The sequence below is a fragment of the Diadema antillarum genome, unplaced genomic scaffold, assembly GCF_040938485.1.
Source record: "Diadema antillarum isolate AM-2024a unplaced genomic scaffold, OU_Dant_1.0 seq00000079_RagTag, whole genome shotgun sequence".
NCBI lineage: Eukaryota > Metazoa > Echinodermata > Echinoidea > Diadematoida > Diadematidae > Diadema > Diadema antillarum.
The window spans coordinates 740,328-758,223 of NW_027271172.1; the positions used below are offsets into that span (position 1 = coordinate 740,328).

The 17,896-nt window shown below is 39.5% G+C and overlaps 2 protein-coding genes across 2 annotated transcripts in view; one reads left to right on the forward strand and one right to left on the reverse strand.

Annotated features, from left to right (window-relative positions):
- Positions 1-3,030: 3,030 nt before the first annotated feature.
- LOC139726127 (small ribosomal subunit protein uS8) lies at positions 3,031-10,566 on the reverse strand. Its single transcript, XM_071637204.1, has 5 exons — positions 10,544-10,566; positions 7,601-7,739; positions 6,788-6,867; positions 4,075-4,160; positions 3,031-3,196 (listed from the first exon to the last, which is right to left on the reverse strand). Exons 2-5 carry the CDS (start codon positions 7,731-7,733, stop codon positions 3,103-3,105), a joined length of 393 nt encoding a protein of 130 aa, XP_071493305.1. The 5' UTR covers positions 7,734-7,739; positions 10,544-10,566; the 3' UTR covers positions 3,031-3,102.
- Positions 10,567-11,545: 979 nt separating this feature from the next.
- LOC139726072 (uncharacterized) overlaps positions 11,546-17,896 on the forward strand; it is a 34,646-nt gene continuing 28,295 nt past the window's right edge. Inside the window, exons 1-6 of the mRNA XM_071637155.1 lie at positions 11,546-11,686; positions 12,314-12,460; positions 12,984-13,145; positions 14,286-15,120; positions 15,437-15,611; positions 16,316-16,413. Coding sequence (XP_071493256.1) covers positions 11,546-11,686; positions 12,314-12,460; positions 12,984-13,145; positions 14,286-15,120; positions 15,437-15,611; positions 16,316-16,413 — 1,558 coding nt within the window. The remainder of the gene's footprint in view (positions 11,687-12,313; positions 12,461-12,983; positions 13,146-14,285; positions 15,121-15,436; positions 15,612-16,315; positions 16,414-17,896) is intronic.

Consider the following 17,896-nt stretch of genomic DNA (forward strand, 5'->3'; position numbering starts at 1 on the left):
AGTAGTGGCAATCTGTCTGTACGTTTGCTTATGGAATCATTAGGAAACTTAAGAAACTTCCTCTTCAACTAGAAAGCAGTGAAAACTCAAAAAAGAGACACATTGGAAAACTTGTCGTAGCACAGTCATCATCATGAGCTTGTAAATATGATTTCCAGCTGCTGTATGCAGAGCAGATGAAGTACATGTATTGTTCTCAGATCATTGACATTCATCATGTCCTCATCGGGGACATTTTATCAGAGATATTCGGCAAGATTTCCTTCAGACACTATCTTCATAGTAGTGCACACACACACACCCACATATGGTTGTCAGTGATGTTAATAATCCTGTATTGTATGTCTTATTTGGTCACATGTGCTGGCCTTTAGGGCAAACTTCAAGCAAAACTTCACTCTTTCAATTATTAGCTGTTTTTGGACGTTAAGAAAATTGATGGTGTCTTGAAAATCACAGAATGAAACTTGGCATACAATATATGCTACCCGTAACAGCTGTTCTCACTCTAGCAACAGTGTCATATTTGTGTCATTCATGGGCGAGACATCTCTGAGGTTCCTGTAAGGAATTTGAAGTGATTACAGGGGAACCTAGCTTTAACGAGCACCTACAAACAATAACCCTTTATCACACATTTCTCACTATATCAGGGAATAGAAACAAAGAAATATATGTATAAAGAGTTGGGCTCTGCAAAATCATCTTGATGTAACAGGTTTTTTATGTCTGACCTCTTTAAATCGAGGTTTCTTTGTAGAAGAGTATAAGTACATGTAGTAGTGCAGTGAGAAATTGTGGGCTTATTCACACTGTTATGCAATGCAAAAAGGTCAGCAGATTGAAGGTCATTTGGATAGTACACTCGAGGCTGAAAGTGCATGGAGCAACTTGGACGACTCTGGCACCATTGTAAATAGAACAGTCACTATGAATGTAACAACTATTGCAATCTGGTTGACTCGAGTTGTACGTAATGTATCAACAAATTAGCAGTGCTAGGCTATTCTTCACAGGTGTTGTGTGTAAAGTAACTGCATGCCTTACACTAATATTGCTAATTTCACTAGTGTACTTATATTTTTCACCTCAGATGTATGAACTTAAGGACAAAGCATGGTTTCCCTTGTATCAATGAACTGTTTTTGTAAATAAAGCTGTGAAACTGCGTCATGTAATTTATTTTGTGGCATCTACTGAGTTTGGATTGTTTAAAACTCTCATGTAGCATAAGGACCTCGGACTCTCACGCAAACACCAATCATAACTGTCAATTCTCTGTCAATGACTAACACTACATTTGCTGCAGTTTAAGGATTCAGTACATACAATATGAAGTGCATTTGTTTGTGTCTGTGTTACCATGTATGTGTTATGTAACCTTCCTATTCTGTTCTGCCATTCAGCCACCCCCCCCCCCCTAAAAAAAAAGAAAAAAAAAGTGATAGGTTTGGTAGCAAGGTACATATGTAATGATGTAGTTTATCCATTCCTGCAGTGGTCATGATATAGAGGATACACAAAGCAAATTTACCATGTAGGACAGATTGCCTTTGTGGGCAGGCTATAGTACGACACAGGATCTCAAAGTTTTCTCATTTTTTGTTTGTGACCATGGTAGTTGCGACTGTATGCAAGAGGATTGAGATGTGTGCGAGCTTGGTATGAGTGGCCGGAAAGATTTACGGTTGAGAAGACTTATGTTTGCATTGGTGTATGTGGAGCATGCCAGTTGATGTGTATGCAGTGGACATACATATTATTGTATCTCCTCCCTTTCATTCCATTTTCAAGACTAAATATGACGAGTTTGTTTGCAAAAACCGATAAGTCCATTTTTGAAGATTTTGAAGTAAGATCTCTGTCATAAAGTACAAAATAATACCTTTTAAATGATATATTGGTCACTACATATAAAGGTACATTTTTGAAGTTATGGTCTAAAGAAGCAAAAATTTCTTATAATTCTCTTCATTTTTCTTGACCTTTGATCGCAAATATCTCCATTTGGCAAACATGGACTTATCAGTTTTTGCAAACTCTTTATATGTTAAGTTCTTCAATCTTCATTCTCTCTAAATTGGTTGTGTCGAGTGCAGCGGATGACAAACACACACACAGTCTCTCACATTGTACAGTCCTCAGACATTCCACCAGCCCGCACACACAAACATCTGAATTCAGTCCCCTGCTTACAAATGCCTGAAGACAGCAGCCACGTTTCAAGAGTTGTCAAATAAAACGCCCAGTCATGAATGACTGGTAATTACACTATTCAAAATCAAAGTACCAGTACCCTTTGGTGCGATACACTGAAAGTCATGGTTCTCTTTCTAAAGATACCCTTTATCACCATCAAGTCCATACAGCATCTCAACATAGATGACACTGTCTCTGCTGGTTGATGAAACATGACAACACAGTAGAAGTTCTCGTATATTCCATGTACAATTTGTTACTTTTGGCCACCACTACATTTCCCCAATCCCCCCCCCCCCCCCCCCACTCACACAAACACAAGACCCTTTACAGTGATAGCTAGCAAAGTGGGCTACCTTTGGCACATCCACTCTAAAACATCCTCCACTGGGTAACACTCAAAGCTCAAGCACTCCACATACGGATAAAAGGGAGCTTTAGATATGCGACGTTGAGACAATTGTGTTGGCCATTCTCCTTTCTCCCTGCGTCGCGTTGCAAAGTAGTTTTAGATTACGCAAGGATGAAGCCTATACAAAGTGAAATGGCTCCCCATATGATCAATCAAATGCATCAAGTAGCTCTCTGCATCGTGATTTGAGCAGACGCCAAAAATGGCCCAGAACCGACCATGAAAACTCCCAGAAAATGCAAGATCTATTTTGGTAGGCAATTTTGCGCATGTGCAGAACAGGTTCCCCCCCCCCCCCCCCCCAAATGTAAGGGTATGAAAAATCTAAAGCTCCCTAATGTTGCCAACTTCATCCCCAAAAATTTCTGTTCCTCAAAAAGACCACCCAAAAAACAGACTGGTGAGAGAAAGTCAATGAATGATGTTTTTTTAGTGCATTTTATTCTGGCTCATAATTTACAACCCCACGGTTCCTGCTCCTCTCTGCCTACTCAGAAGAAGAAGCCGAGGATCTTGCCACCCACGTGTTTCCTTCTTGCCTCCTCATGGTCCATGATGCCTCCTGAGGTGGTGAGGACAACGTATCTGGAGAAAAAACGGAATGGGGAAAGCATTACATGTATGCACAGTTTGAGAGGCCCATGGGTAATCATAATCTGGTTTCACTTACCTATGGCAGCCAAATTCATTATTCAAAATCAGGCGGATTAAAAACACAATCAGGGAAAAACTTGTATCATGCACATATCTTGATAGGAAAGAATATCTTGGTAAAAAAAAAAATGATTCTCATACAAGGAAGAGTTTTATATATCCTTAGCAACAACCCTGCTATCATCTTAATAATTTAACAAAAGATTTAAATAACCTGTTCTCTTCAGTTTCAAGACATCCCTCAAAGTAACTTCCAACTTGAGTATGCTCTCACTGCAATATCTCCCACGAACAATTCTGAGAAATACCAACTAAGAAGTGCACATGAGGAGGTATTTTATGCAATATTTTGGGTAATGGAAGTACTATATCTTAGTACCCTGGACATACGCATTTGTTCTCATTTGAATAATCGCCATTTCCATGATAACTATTACTGTTACCCTTCAAGGCTACACTAAATATTACGGAAAAGTAAAGAGCATTACTCTTCTGTATGATCACAAACTCTTTGCAAAGCCTGCTAAGCATCATTTCATCCTTTTACAAGCTAATCAATGATTTGTCACTGCACATGTTCTAATATAATAAACATTGCAAGTTGATCGGCTCTATATTTTCTTTATTTTCCATCTTCATTTTCTCTCTCGCTTTATCGTTAACATAATTCTTTCCTGGGATTTGCATCTTAGAAAAACAATTCAATTGAATAACTCTGTTTAAGGAACTTTATACTTCATGTCCTACTACCTAACAACAAATAGAACCGTCCATAGCAAAGGGCTGGGAGGTGGTGTCAAGAAGCTTACCCGAACTGTCTGGAGGGCAGCAGGTTGCTGGTCCACCTCTCCATATCATTGATGGAGACGTCAAAGCGGGGACTGATCACACCACACTGGGAGGACAGGGAAGAACAAGTCATAAAGTTCATCAAGAAAGGAAGCATTACCAGTATAATTTGTTGCTGGGGTGCCAAGACCTTGTATCTCAAATTTTAGTGAAAATGACTTCTTCTTTTTTTTAATTTATGGTCAGAAAATCAGTTAAGTGATGTCCTTTCCAAATCCTAGCTGTCTTGCCCCCCCCCCCCCCCCCAAAAAAAATGAAGACACCAGGCATGTCAAAGGAAAGGCTATCCCATTTGACATAGTGCTTTGGCTGCCATGTTTGTTTGTTTGCTAGTTTGTTGTTGTTGTTGTTTTTTTTTTTTTGGTGCTCTCCGGAACATTTTACATTTTGTAAATGCAAGGTCTTGTCAACCCAGCGATGATATATAACAGATCAACGTGGTAAGGGGCTGCTGCCAACATAAACACATCAAAATCAGGAAAATTCTAAAGAGCTTTCAGGGAGATGCTGATACAGTGGACTTCCGTTATAACGAAATCCTTGAGGCCGGCAGTTTTCTTTCATTATATCAAAATTTTGTTATAACCAAACAACAAATAAACAATAAAAGTACATAGAGCGGATAATGTAACAGCCTGAATTTTTACTTCGTTGTACCTGGAATTTCGTTTTAGTCGTGTTCGTTATAACGGGAGTGCACTGTAGTGCATTACAGGCATTTACATGGGTAATAACACTTCTTAACCCTAAAAGGGCCGGGGGGGCGGAATCCGCCCCCCCCCTCGACGTTTCGCGCTATAATTCTGTAACGCGAGAAGGCCTCGTCGCGAGGCTTCTTGACTTTGTTTGTTCAAGTCTCGCGCAACTTTTGAGACCAAATTTGCAACGTCCGCGCATACTTTTGTGAAGCCACGCCCATTTTTGTAACGGAATGTCGCCCCAAAACGGGCACAATTTTGTGATTTTGTGTACATTTCCTATGGAAAACAGTGCTCTGTCATGAAAGTCATAAAAACCTGATTATTTTTACAGTTGATCACTTTCATTGATTAATTTTGTGCTAATTATGGTAGAAAAGTAGTCAGTGACAATTTCCAATGAAAAAACAAAGAAAACACAAAAGTTGAAAAGCAAAGAAATATATAAGAAATTCTGAAAACAATAAAATACATAAGAATTGAAATGAGTTTTGGAAGTTTTTGTGATGTACAATTGTTGAATATGCTAAAACAGATTTACAGATCAAAAATTAGACTCTCAATGCTTTTAATTAGGCTAAAATATGATCTTGAGCTTAATTTGCATAATTAATTAATTAAAATTAGAAATTGATTATTTCAAAAAATCTTATGACACAATCTTGTAGATTATGACGCGGGTCTCACGCACGCAAAATTTCATCACGAACGCACCACCGATGGCCGGAACCAGACAAGATGCGCTAGTACAAATGTACATGTAGCTGCAGGGTTGGCCCCCCCCCCCCCCCCCCCCCCCCCCCCCCCCCCCCCCTGGTCTGAGCATAGCCAAAAAAGCACGGCCCCTTTAGGGTTAAATCAGGGAAGTTTTGTAAATTCTTTTGTCAGGGCTCACAAAATAGTTAGCATTTTAGGGAGCCTTCTGCAGAATCAGTGACTTGGCAAGCTTTGCATGGTATATTCAGTGAACAGAAATTGCACTTTAAAGGTGTCTACAATGTTCTTAAAACTCAAATCCAGACAAAACCATCTTCCTAAAAATAAAAGAATCTCGTACAGGAGAACTGGGGTCCATTTCATGAAAGTCTTCTGAAGTACTTTCTGTTAATAAGACAATTATTTATAAGAGACTTCATAAAATTAATTTGAAAGTCTTTCATAGCTACATATGAGCAACTTTGGCATCTCTGAGATTTATGTAAAGACTTTTATGTGATGTCTTCATGAAACAGACCCCTGGACAAAAAAGAATTTTTTGACACGATCTTAGATTCGACCATCCCACCATACAAGGACCAACTTGCAAACAATGTTTTTCCTCATATGAAATGCTTGTCACATGCTCAACTGTGTTATTGAGGCAACAAACTGTCATCCAAGGTACACATTATGCACCAGCTGATTGATTTAATAGTCAACTTTGCTTGATAACTCGTAATACCATGTAATTTTACAAGCGTCCATCACACCATACTACCGATGCTCAACACACTTGTGTGATGACAGATGATCTGGTACACTGACAATTCTGTTACACTAAGAATTTTGCAATATTGATTGCACATTATACAACTGAAATCTTTGTGTGCCATGGTGTAAACCTCATGTGCCACGTTATTCTGAGATTGCAACATGAGTGCTTTTGGAAAACATTCTGTGTTTCAACGCCATATGACTTTTCATAGAAACATTATTGCTATAAATGCAGAACAACAAAATTGCAGGGAAAACTGCAAGCTTTGCTGTGAGATAAATTCTATGACAAGGGTATGGCTCTTTCTCGCAAATGGTCAGTATTACAAACATATTGGTTCATGCGTGGCTGTCCAGCTGAGCAAAGTATGCAAATCTAGCAAGCTGGCAACTGAGTTGTGCAAGCGTGACACACAAAGATTTAATTAAAAACTTGTTAAAATCCACTATTGGTAGCATATGCAAATCTAGCTGAGAAGACAGAAAGCCTTTGTTGGCTCACCTTGTTCAGCCTGCCATTGAGATTGACAATAATCTTGCCTCCCCTGTGGTCATCCACGATCTCAAACTCTCCGATGTACCCTGAAAGAGATGCCAAAAGAAATGATTTGCACCATTACAGATAACAATGGCAGTGCTTCATCCCACTGACCATTACCATACAAACACAAAAGAAAAGTTATTTCATTTGGGGTGGACAAAACATTTACTCAAAAGAATAAAAATTATCTTGTGACATCAGGTTTCTCACTACAATATTTGTATATCAGGGTACAAAAAAAAAAGAAAAAAAAAAAGAAATATAAATAGCCAGGACTTGCAAAATTACCTTGTTACAAGAGTCTTGTTGCATTCAAACGCTTTATAATAGCAAGGTTCCACTGTATTGTACAGTCACAAGTCTAATAGCTAGATTAAAGGGATAAAATAGTACTGGTGGAGATGAGGATTGAGATTTTCAACTTTTTGAGAGATACTAAGAAACCACTTACAAAATGTTACAGAGCATATCATTCTAAAACGAATTCAAAGTTTTTTGATGAAAATTGGTGTTGAAATCCTGACATATCAAAAAAAATTAAAAAGTTAAACAAAGCGATCCTCATAAAAGGTGGGTCCCATCTTATCGCTTTGTTTTGAATATCTCAGCCATTTAAAAAACAATTTCCATCACATAAATGCAGAATTACTCTTGGAATTACATGCTCTTTCATATCTAATTAGACGTTTCTCATTATCACACCAAAATAGTTAAAAACCTGAAGCCAGGAATCAACCAAAACTATACCATCCCCTTCAGTAATGAGGTACCTACCATGCTTCATCATGACCATCAGGAACTTGACAGTAACCTTGGAGCACGGCCTGATCATCACCTGACGCTTGCATCGCTTCTCAGCATTGCAGATGCTCCGTAGAGCATCGGCCAGAACGCTCATACGCACCATGGTGGCCTGAAAGATGTTGCAAAAATGGTATTCACTTTATAATGGCAATATGTCCATGGAAATATTAAAGTGATTGTAGACAGTGTAACCAAATTCAATACAAAGTATAGAAACATATCCTCTTCACATGTAGGACGTTATGCGGAGAGCCCGTAACAAAGAAATGACAACTGAGTGGGTGTGTGACACATCACCAGTCCATTTCCATTGATTTTACTTAGCTTAGTTTGCCAATGAACACTGCCATATTATATGAAAGACAAATCAAAGCACACTGAAAAAGTGTCAGTGTGCAAGACAAGAGTTCAGTGGAAACTCAATATAAAGAGATCAGAATACCTTATAACAAACTTATTTCTCCAGTCCCACTGAGTTTATTTCCTTTGTTTTGTACTGCTATTGACTACTGATATAACAAAATATCTGATATGTAGAACAAATTGTCTTGGTCCCAAGGATCTCATTATACTGAGTTTCTACTGCAGTACTATCCCAAACTCCTCTGCAGATCTATGCAGCTTCTGCTGTACATATGTGTATGAATGGTGCTATGTGCAGACACTAATCAAAAGACTTTCAGAGAAACAAAGTGGGGTGGGAACTACACATCGGCACAGTCTTGTTGGTCTGCTTAGCTTCTGCATTAATATGAAATTCACTAGAACAGAGGTAGATCTTTCAAAATTTTTCATAACAAGATTGTTGTAAAGCCAAAGTACACCTTCATTCAAATCCTTCCTCAACTTTTTAAGTTATTTTGCAAACACACAAATATTTTAAACCAATACTGAGAAAAACATAACCTCCTCCTTCTTTGGCAGAGGTTAACACAAGCCGCCCATAATTCGACCACAACGCAGTCCAAAATTCGACCAGCCACTAGATCTACATGTATAAAAAATTTTAGAAACCTATACATAGATTCTAATGTTACACTTTTGCACATGGTTGAGCCTTGGTATGACTATGAGTATGACTCACTATAATGAGTGCTGTAATAAAGATGTTTGACATATTAAGGAGAACTGATGCTGCATATATGGTAGCCCTACTACATATCGACCACCTTCTTTTAAACCGACCGCGTATAATTCGTGCACTGAACACTTAGTACGCACTTCTCTGCGCGCAAAGCACATAAAAATGGATTGGCTTTGAATGTAGCTGAGGATGGTGTGGGAAAACGCGATAATTCACTGTTCATTAATGGTTTTAATCAAGGACAAAATTTCGAATGAATATTTTCACCGAATCGTAATGAGAGCACAATGTAATGTCTATGGAAGTTTCTAAAAGGCTTCTAAAAAGCTTCGTGCAACACAGTGTTCAATACAACTTGGATTGCGTGCATTGTCAATGCAAAAACAGCGGTCGATCCTAATAACGCGATTTACCGCGGAGAGCTGAAACGAGGCCACGCAAGTTCATCGGCGATATTTTTGCACTGAAACTTCGAATCGAAAAGGGAACAGCGGCATTTGATAGAGCTGGATTTTCTCAATCACGTAGGTCAAGTTTTTTACGTGAATTTCAGTTTTAAATATTCTTATCAAGCAAATAAACATTAGGCGGTCGATGAGTAGTAGGTCCAACCCTACTGAACGAGCTGAAATTTTTGAGTACAAATATTTTCACGAATTGCTACTTGGAGGACATTTTCGCGTGTTGTTAATTTCGCGGTTGCGAAGGTCTAACTAAACTTACTAATTCGCGTGTTATTTTCGGAGTTCAAAGGCGATTTGCGAAATTCGTGAAAATAAAACCATTGTGAAAATTTCAGCTCGTACTGAAGACAAAATGTCAACATGTCTACAGCATGCAGTTATGCTTTGCAAATACATCACTTCAATATAATTTAGAATACAGATCTACTAATGTTAGCATTTATTTTAGAATGATTGCGCTATTCTGATCCTAATCCTCGTATTTCAGGGGCAGATCCAGGAATTCTGTACATTAACTGTTAAAGGGGATGCGCCTTTGCAAAAGTAAGGGGTGCATGGACGCCCCCCCCCCCATTTGTTCTTTTTCTTTTGTTTAAACCAAAAATAAAGAGGGGGCGCACGCCCGTTGTGCCCCCCTCCGCTCCGGATCTGCCACGGTTATTTCTTACAAAAATATAATTTTACAGTGTTCTATTGTCTATACCACTCTCTGGGATGGACACTAAACTACTTTAACCAACCATATATGCACAGGTACCACTAGCACTATCACCATGCATTATCATTGATTATTGCATCAATCATTATTACAGTGTCATGTCCCATGAAAAGCAGTGACCGACCAGTTTCCCACGAGGGACTATGCCCATGCCCAGTGGCAGTGCAGTGCAGTGGCAGTGCAGCAATGCAATACTAACACTAAACAGCACCTCTCTCTCTCTCTGCGTTTTGTTATCAATTTAGGATTGATTTCAAGTAGGAAAAAAGACTGCAATTTTTAGTTTTATACAGCACCAGCACCTGTATCTACTTGTAAATCTCAACAACAAAGAGGAAAGATATTTGGGAGTTTTTATAAATCCATGGCTGGCGAAAAAGAGATACTAGATGAGAGAGCTGCGACGCTGCGATTACCTCAGCTCAGTAAACCGTGCATTTACTGATGAAGGGACAAGCCGTACCCGCAATGGCCACGACCCAGTTGTCAAAGGATTTATTCATCTTTCTGGTTTCCTACATTTCTTCAGATAATACAAACGTAGATTTGCCATTCATATAAATAACATAATGAGTTTCGAAGGAAGAAATAGTAAGGGATGTTCACGATTTTAGCCGATAGTTCACACAATTTTTCTCTGGACCAACCTTCGCTAGTTGCTGCGAGAGAAAAGGTCAATGTAAAGCGGAAGCATAATATTGTCAGTCTGCTTAGTCTCAGTGCGTACAGTCGCTCTTTTCGGATTTTGTTACTAGCGGCAAATTGCGTTGATACGATGTGGAACAGCTACCTTGCGACCTAAAGGTTACCCCTATTTGTGGCGAGTTATATTCTCGTGGTTATCACCAAACGATCGCTGGTAAGTACATATTTAAGTTTCAGGTGTTATATGGATTCATATAGAATGTAAATTTAGATTAGAACAAATCAAGCGAGCGTAAAATCACCTCTGCATTCCCTGGTAGCAACAGGCAACTATACCCCTAACAACAGTGATTGCTAGTCCCATATACTTTAATTTATGTAGTGCAAAATGTCTACACCGATGGCAATGAAAAAACGAACTGTCAAAAATCTGTCACACTGATATTTTTAATTAGAATTCCTAAAACAATGAGAATGCATTCTGTCTGAAAGAACAGCTTTGCGATGAACCCAATGCACAACAATATGGCGAATAGTTTTTGGATGTTCAATTTGTCCCTTGCTGGAGTACCGGACCCTGAAATGAAGCCAGGCCTAGACCTAGTAATTTATACAATTATAGAATACAGCAAAATATACAGCAAAATACAGACAGCAAACTTGATTCAGCTACGGCAGGGAATATCGCAGAAAAGTAGAGTAAGTTTGTATGTACAATGTATGTGATCATATTTTTTTCTTCTTTCTTAATCTTCACTTTAAAGGGCGATGTAGCCTATCACAAAGATGAGAAAATATATGCAACTGTAAGCTTTCAAACTACAGTATTCAAACTGTGCGTACGTACATTTAACATGAATGTGAATAAAATGATACTGAAGGAATGAAAATGCAGAGAGTTCAAGGTTAGCTATATGTAAGCATAGTTGACAGTCTGTACAGCTTGTTTGAAGAATCCTGGTCTAGAACCTATATGTACTCTGACTTTGACTGCAGCAAACAAGATGACAACCTTGGCAGAAGCCAGTGCCAGTCGGAAGAGGGAACGGAGCTTTGTTGGGAAACCCAGAAAGATATCCAGCGGTGTACCTCTCACCAGAGTCCAACGTGTAGCACATCGATCAGACATTCTCCTTGATGATCAGGTATGATTAAGTGTTTGTAGAAAACAGGACTATTCTGAGCTGAACCATGCATGTCTCGCACAACTTTTACTTCATTCAAGCTCATATAATCAACTTATTGTGAGACTTCAACAGCTCTTCTCTTTTTTTTGTCATTTGTTGAGCAAGAAAAATGTTTCCAATAGAACTTATCATCAGTTTCTGTGGTGCCAAAGAGTGGTTTATTTAGTCTCAGTATGCTTTGAAATTTGTTCCTTACATTCAGAGAGTGCACGTATGCTGGTCCAACTTGTTTTTTGTTTATCATGTACATGTATGTACCTCTCTGTTTGTCAACTCACTGCCTTTAAATGTTTTGAACATTTCTAGTTCTATATATCAACAGTGATATCCTGTCATTACGTAAACAAAGGTTAAAACAAAAGACATTTGGGTCAAATGAATTGAAATGAAACAATTGAATTTACAAATACATGATGTGTGGTAAGTAGATATCCCAATACAGAATAAAAGTAGATGTCACTTTCTGCATTATATGTGGCATCATAACAAACATTGTAGCCATGGTTTGTTTGTTTGTTTTTTGTTTGTTTGTTTGTTTTTTCCATTTTTCTATTTTACCCATGATGCATCTCTTCCTCTCTTTAGATATCGCTGGTGAGAGACACCCAGGATGCATTGGAGAAGGCCATGATGATGGTAGTCTCCAGTAGGAGCCAGCAGGAGCAGGCAGCGTGGCTGGAAGAAGTGGAGAGACTCAAGCTCCAGAGTGATGAGATGCTTCTTATTCTCAAGGTGACATTTTTTCTCACAGTTATTTTCAGTATTTGGGTAACTAGTATATTCTAGCTGATATTACTTTACATCCTGTTGTATGTCAATTATTAAAGATAGATTGAAGGAACCATGTCAGAAGTCCAATTTGACTTATGAATATCTGACACCAGTATGTATGATGAAAGTGATCAATGCAGTTCAGAGACCTATCGTTGCAGTTTCACAACTTTGTGGTGGGCAGTGGCAGGCATTGGTAAAGTATCATTTGCAGTATGTTAGAAAACAGGGGTAAAGGTAGTGTAAAGACAGACTCAGTGAGAAAGTTTGTACCAAGTTCTTTTTTATTTTTTTCTCATTTTTCAAACTATGCATTGCTTTCAGCTTATCCCATTGGGTATGAGGAAGCCGAGTACTTGATAGTATTTTTGTCTTTACATTCTGCAAGTTGTTTTGGCTTCAACAATTCAGCAACCTGACTTATAGCAGACCATGTAAGATTTGTGTGTCTTTTGTGTATGTTTTTGTTTATCTCTGCCAACAGGTGGTGAGAAAGCTGAGTGCAGAGCTGCTGTATGCCAAGGTGGAGGTGGAGCAAGCTGCCCAGGAGCAGGGCAATGTGGGTGCCGCCAGGAAGCGGGTGGTGTGGCTGGAGGACAGAATGGAACATCTCCTGAGTCGCTATAGAAACCTGAACTCCCCTTTGGTAGGAACAACAATTTTTCTTTGGAACTGTTCTTGCTCTAATAGCTACATTTTATTTGTTGTTTTTTTTTTACTTTGACGGCAAATACTGTTAAAAGGAATGTTTTACACTTTTCCTCTGTATAGAAAGTAAAATGCACTGGTCAATACACATTGATGTTATTGTTCTGTGTGTTTTCATTGTAACTGTTGTATAAATACTCTATTGAATTCAACATTTTCTGAAGCCAACTGATATTACATGCTATCATGGACCAACCAGGGGTGGTATTCTGAGGTCGTAATTAAGTCTGTAATTAACTTCGTGATTAAGTCGTGAAGTTAATAGGCCCTTAATCATGGGCAAAATCGGTATTCTGAGGACGTAATTAAGGTATGATTAAGTCCCCTGTAATTATCTTAGGTCCCTCCCATCTAATTGTTATTCCATCCAATCAGACGAGTTGTTAGAAGCCAAAATGATGATTACACGCGCAAATATGCCCTCAATGCGCGCTCCTCCACGCCCCTGTAATTACAGCCCAAGAGCTCCGTGCGCACACTCCGGTATTTGATTACAACCCCTCACCTACGCACGCGAAGGTCTCAACCTCTTTGCTCAAATAAAATGACAAAATTCCTCGAAGATCGGCTATATTTCTTTTTTTCTCTGAATTCTACGGATACCATGATAACAAGATTCAACCGCTCCTCGGTTACCGAAGACGATGAGCATCGCTGTGGCAGAGAAAACACGATGTAATGCGTGATATCGGAGTAGTTAATGACACTCTTTGGTATCATTAAGTTTTTCATTAACTTTCATACTTAATTACACCCTCAGAATACCGATTCGTAATTAAGTCTGTGATTAAGTCCTCTCAGAGGTGCACGCGCATTGATACGCGCAAACGCGTAGGTCCTTCCCGCCAAAACGCTTGTTGCTATGGTAGTTAATATACCCCCTACTTAATCATGCTCTCAGAATACCAATTCGGTAATTAAATGCTAATCAGACACTTAATAAGCTCTCAGAATACGGCCCCAGGAATCTAAATCTTAATTTTACTATCAGTGTCAGATAGCACAATATGCTGTGTTGCACGTAGTTAGCACTTACTTTGAGCATATGAGGATACATTACTTCTTGCTTGCTTCACAGACGGTTCAACCAAGGGTAGCCACAGAAAGGCGAGAACGTCCAAGAGCTGGGAGGGTGGGCACACACCAGACCAAGAAAGGCACCACCACCACAAGACCCAAATCCATCTTGAAAGTGCCTGGCAGGAGAGGACAGACAACTGAAGATGATGATGAAGATGATGATGATGATGATGATGACGACGATGATGATGACAAAGATGATGGACTACCTTCACGGCAATCACGTCAAAGGAGACTGCGACCGAGTATGAATAGGGAGAGACAGGCTGCCATGCGCAACCGACGAGGCCAGAGGGTGGAGGAACTCCGCGGGCTGGAAACCGATGAGACGCAGAGCACGGAAGATGAGAATGCTGTGGAAGGGGAGTGGGTTGCCAAGCAACGGTTGGCTCTGCGTAGCCGTGGACGGCTAGGGAGATCTTCGCAGGGAGAAGACAGAGGAGGGGGAGGAGACAGCAGGAAGGGACAACGATCAGGAGCAGGAAGACCCGACGTGGACAAGGACGAAGATGAAACAGACACCTCCCATGAGGCAAAAGAGTCCCAAAGGAGAGGCTCAATACCCAGAGAAATCCTGCGATCAAGACAGCGACCAGCCGTGAGTAGGGAAGCAGCCAGGGACTCCAGGGAGGATGGGGTTGACGGTGAAGACCACACCCAGAGGAGGGGAGCCAGCAGGGGGGATGCTGGCTCCAGGAGAGCAAGAGGTGAGGTCGGAGGAAGATTCGGTCGGCTGACGGACGAGGAGAAGGAACTGAGTGAGAGGAGTGACCTTGAGGAGGGCAAGATTTTCACTGTGGGCGGAAGTGCCTTCATGACCACGTACTCTGAAGGTGAGCACAAATCATGCTATCACTGACACTTCAACATATATCTCGAATATGTGTTTTATTCACGTGCAAACATGAATGACGAAAGTCACATCAAAAGTTTGCTGCAAGATTTAGGCCACTCTTCATTAGGAGTGTTCATTCGTAGACTCTTCAACCACATAATGATTTTTTTTCAGTACGGTTCTAATATCCATTAGAGTAGTTTAATCTTGCCGTAGCACCCTCTCAAATATAACTGAAGTATTGCAAAGGAAAAATATGAAAGTATTTTGTCTTTTAGCACGAATGCCATTGTATCTGTGTCATGTTTCAACAGAGGAGAACTCTGGTTCAGACACCTCAGAAAGCTCTGAGTCCCACCAGGACGATGGCAATGATGGGGATGATGATTACGAAGATGAGTTGGATGATGATGATGGTGAGAAGGGAGAAGAAGGAGAAGAGCAGGTTGTGGATGAGGCCACAGCATACTGGGAGTCTCCGCATCACAAGTAAGCAGGGGACATTGAACTTTGCCCACAGGCTTAAAATCAATGCCAGTCACTGAATGCAGATCAGAGAAATTTATTTTGACAGTCCTGAGGTTTTGGTGCAGAAAAGACTGCTTTTATGACAGTTTTGCAATAGTGCAGGATATGATTATAACAGGCAGAAATCCTGAAATTTGATTGTAAACTGTTGCTCTGTGAATTTCAAATGAATATCTTTATAAGTTGTAAACACATGTTTTAAGTAGACTGAGACTTTGATTTGATTTTAAGCTCACCCTGCGCCAAATACCCCATATTAGGTGGTGTTGCCCAAGGGACATGCAGCAACTCCCAATTTGAAAGATTTTTTTCAAACAGTTTGCCCAAGGTGGAGTGTCATAAAGGCAAAGTGCATTGTTCAGTCAAGCACCAGACCCAAGGGTCTTTTATTTATACCTGTGCACACAAAATCCCTGTTTGTTTGGCTTGTCTTTCCAATGTATTGATGATTTAGGTCTTTTATGATGTCCAGATTGGTAGCAGTATTTCTTGGCAGCACTTAATTATTCAGTACCTGATAAATGCTCATATCATCAGCAGAAGTTACTGTCCTTTTGCCATATGGTCCATAGTAACTTCCTCTGCCCTGATTGTACTATGCCCAGCTCATGAAAAAAAAATAAAAAGAACTAAACAAATGTAAAATAATTGTACAAATTGTGCAGGTTTGAATACAGCGAGCACCGTGAGGCCATCAGCCGGGAGAATCCGATGTCCTACCACAACCTGGGGTTGGCAGTGTGCTCATCATTTATCGAACCAGGTAAAACACAGCACTGTATTTAATTTAAAAAAACAAAAACAAAACTCATAACTTTTGTGCGTATCTATGTTACATTCAGTACTTTAGAGTGTGATTGCCTCCGCTCACATAATGCCAAACAGTCACGGCAATCAAGCCTTGTATACACAAATGTGTGACATATTTATATACATTTTAATATTATTAACCCGCTTTGTAATAGGATGGTTTAATTTTGCTACAACACACATTTCCCATAGACACCTGCCCGAGTATACTTGGGACTCGTCCTCAACGAGTTAAAGGTGAACACGTACAATATGGTTTCTGACTGTGCACTAAAATTCTATGTTGTACATCATACCCTAATATCAATCATCGGTGTATTCCCATTTTCTTTGCTCCGTTTTTCACTGGTATATTTATATATATATATTTTTTTTGGTAGTATATAGCATTTAACCTTTGAAGATGTGAACCAGTTAGATTCAGTGCATGACTGATATTGATGTTCTTCCTTGTCCATAACACCTCAAACGTCACTCTCTTCATTCTTTTTCTTCTTCTTTTTTTTGATAGTTTTGTTATAATTCTTAAGAAGTGAGCACCTTAGAATCAGTGCACAAATGAAATGTCACATTGAGATGGTTTCTACAGCTGAAAAAAAGTCTTTAGACTGTTAGTAAACATTGCACAATGTGATTCCTTTTTATTGTTTACCACAAAAAAAAAAATGCAAATTAGTATACTGATGAGAAAAGCAGACTTTTAGTATTGTTGGAAATTGGTAAAGTTAAAGAGGAATCAATGCATTCTCAGATTAGTCAGTGGAAATCAATATGTAATACTTTTTGGGAAATCAGTGGACATTTACGAGATTTTAATGGTATCAAAGACTTCTGATGATCCTCAACCGAGTGATACACTGTTCTGTAGCATCTACTTTTTATGCCTCTGCCACGAAGTGTCACCGGAGGCATTATGTTTTCGGGTTGTCCGTCTGTTCGTCCGTCCTTCCTTCCGTCCGTCCGTCCGTCTGTCCTTCCGTCCGTCCTTCCGTCCATAATCAATTTTGTGGACAGCGTATAAAAAAAAAACGTTAGAGGTATCCTAATGAAACTTGGCATGTATATGTACGAGTGGGCGAAGTTGTGCCTATCAACTTTTGGGCGCACATGCTCAAGGTCAGAGGTCAAAAGGTCAAGGTCAAATGTTCAAAATTTCACTATTTCTCCTATATCTATGCAATGCATGAAGATAGGGGTCAGGGGTCAAAGGTCAGGGGTCAAAGGTTAGGATCAACTCTTCAAATTTTCACTATTTCCTTCTTATCTATGCAATGCCTGCATGATTTTTCTTGAAACTTAGTGTATGCATGTATTACCCAATAGAGATTCTCTTGGAAGTTTCTTGCCAAAAGGTCAAAGGTCAAGTGAAAGTGCTGAATTTCACTTGAAACTGTCATCACACATTGTCAAGACATTGTACTATAGACCTACAAATG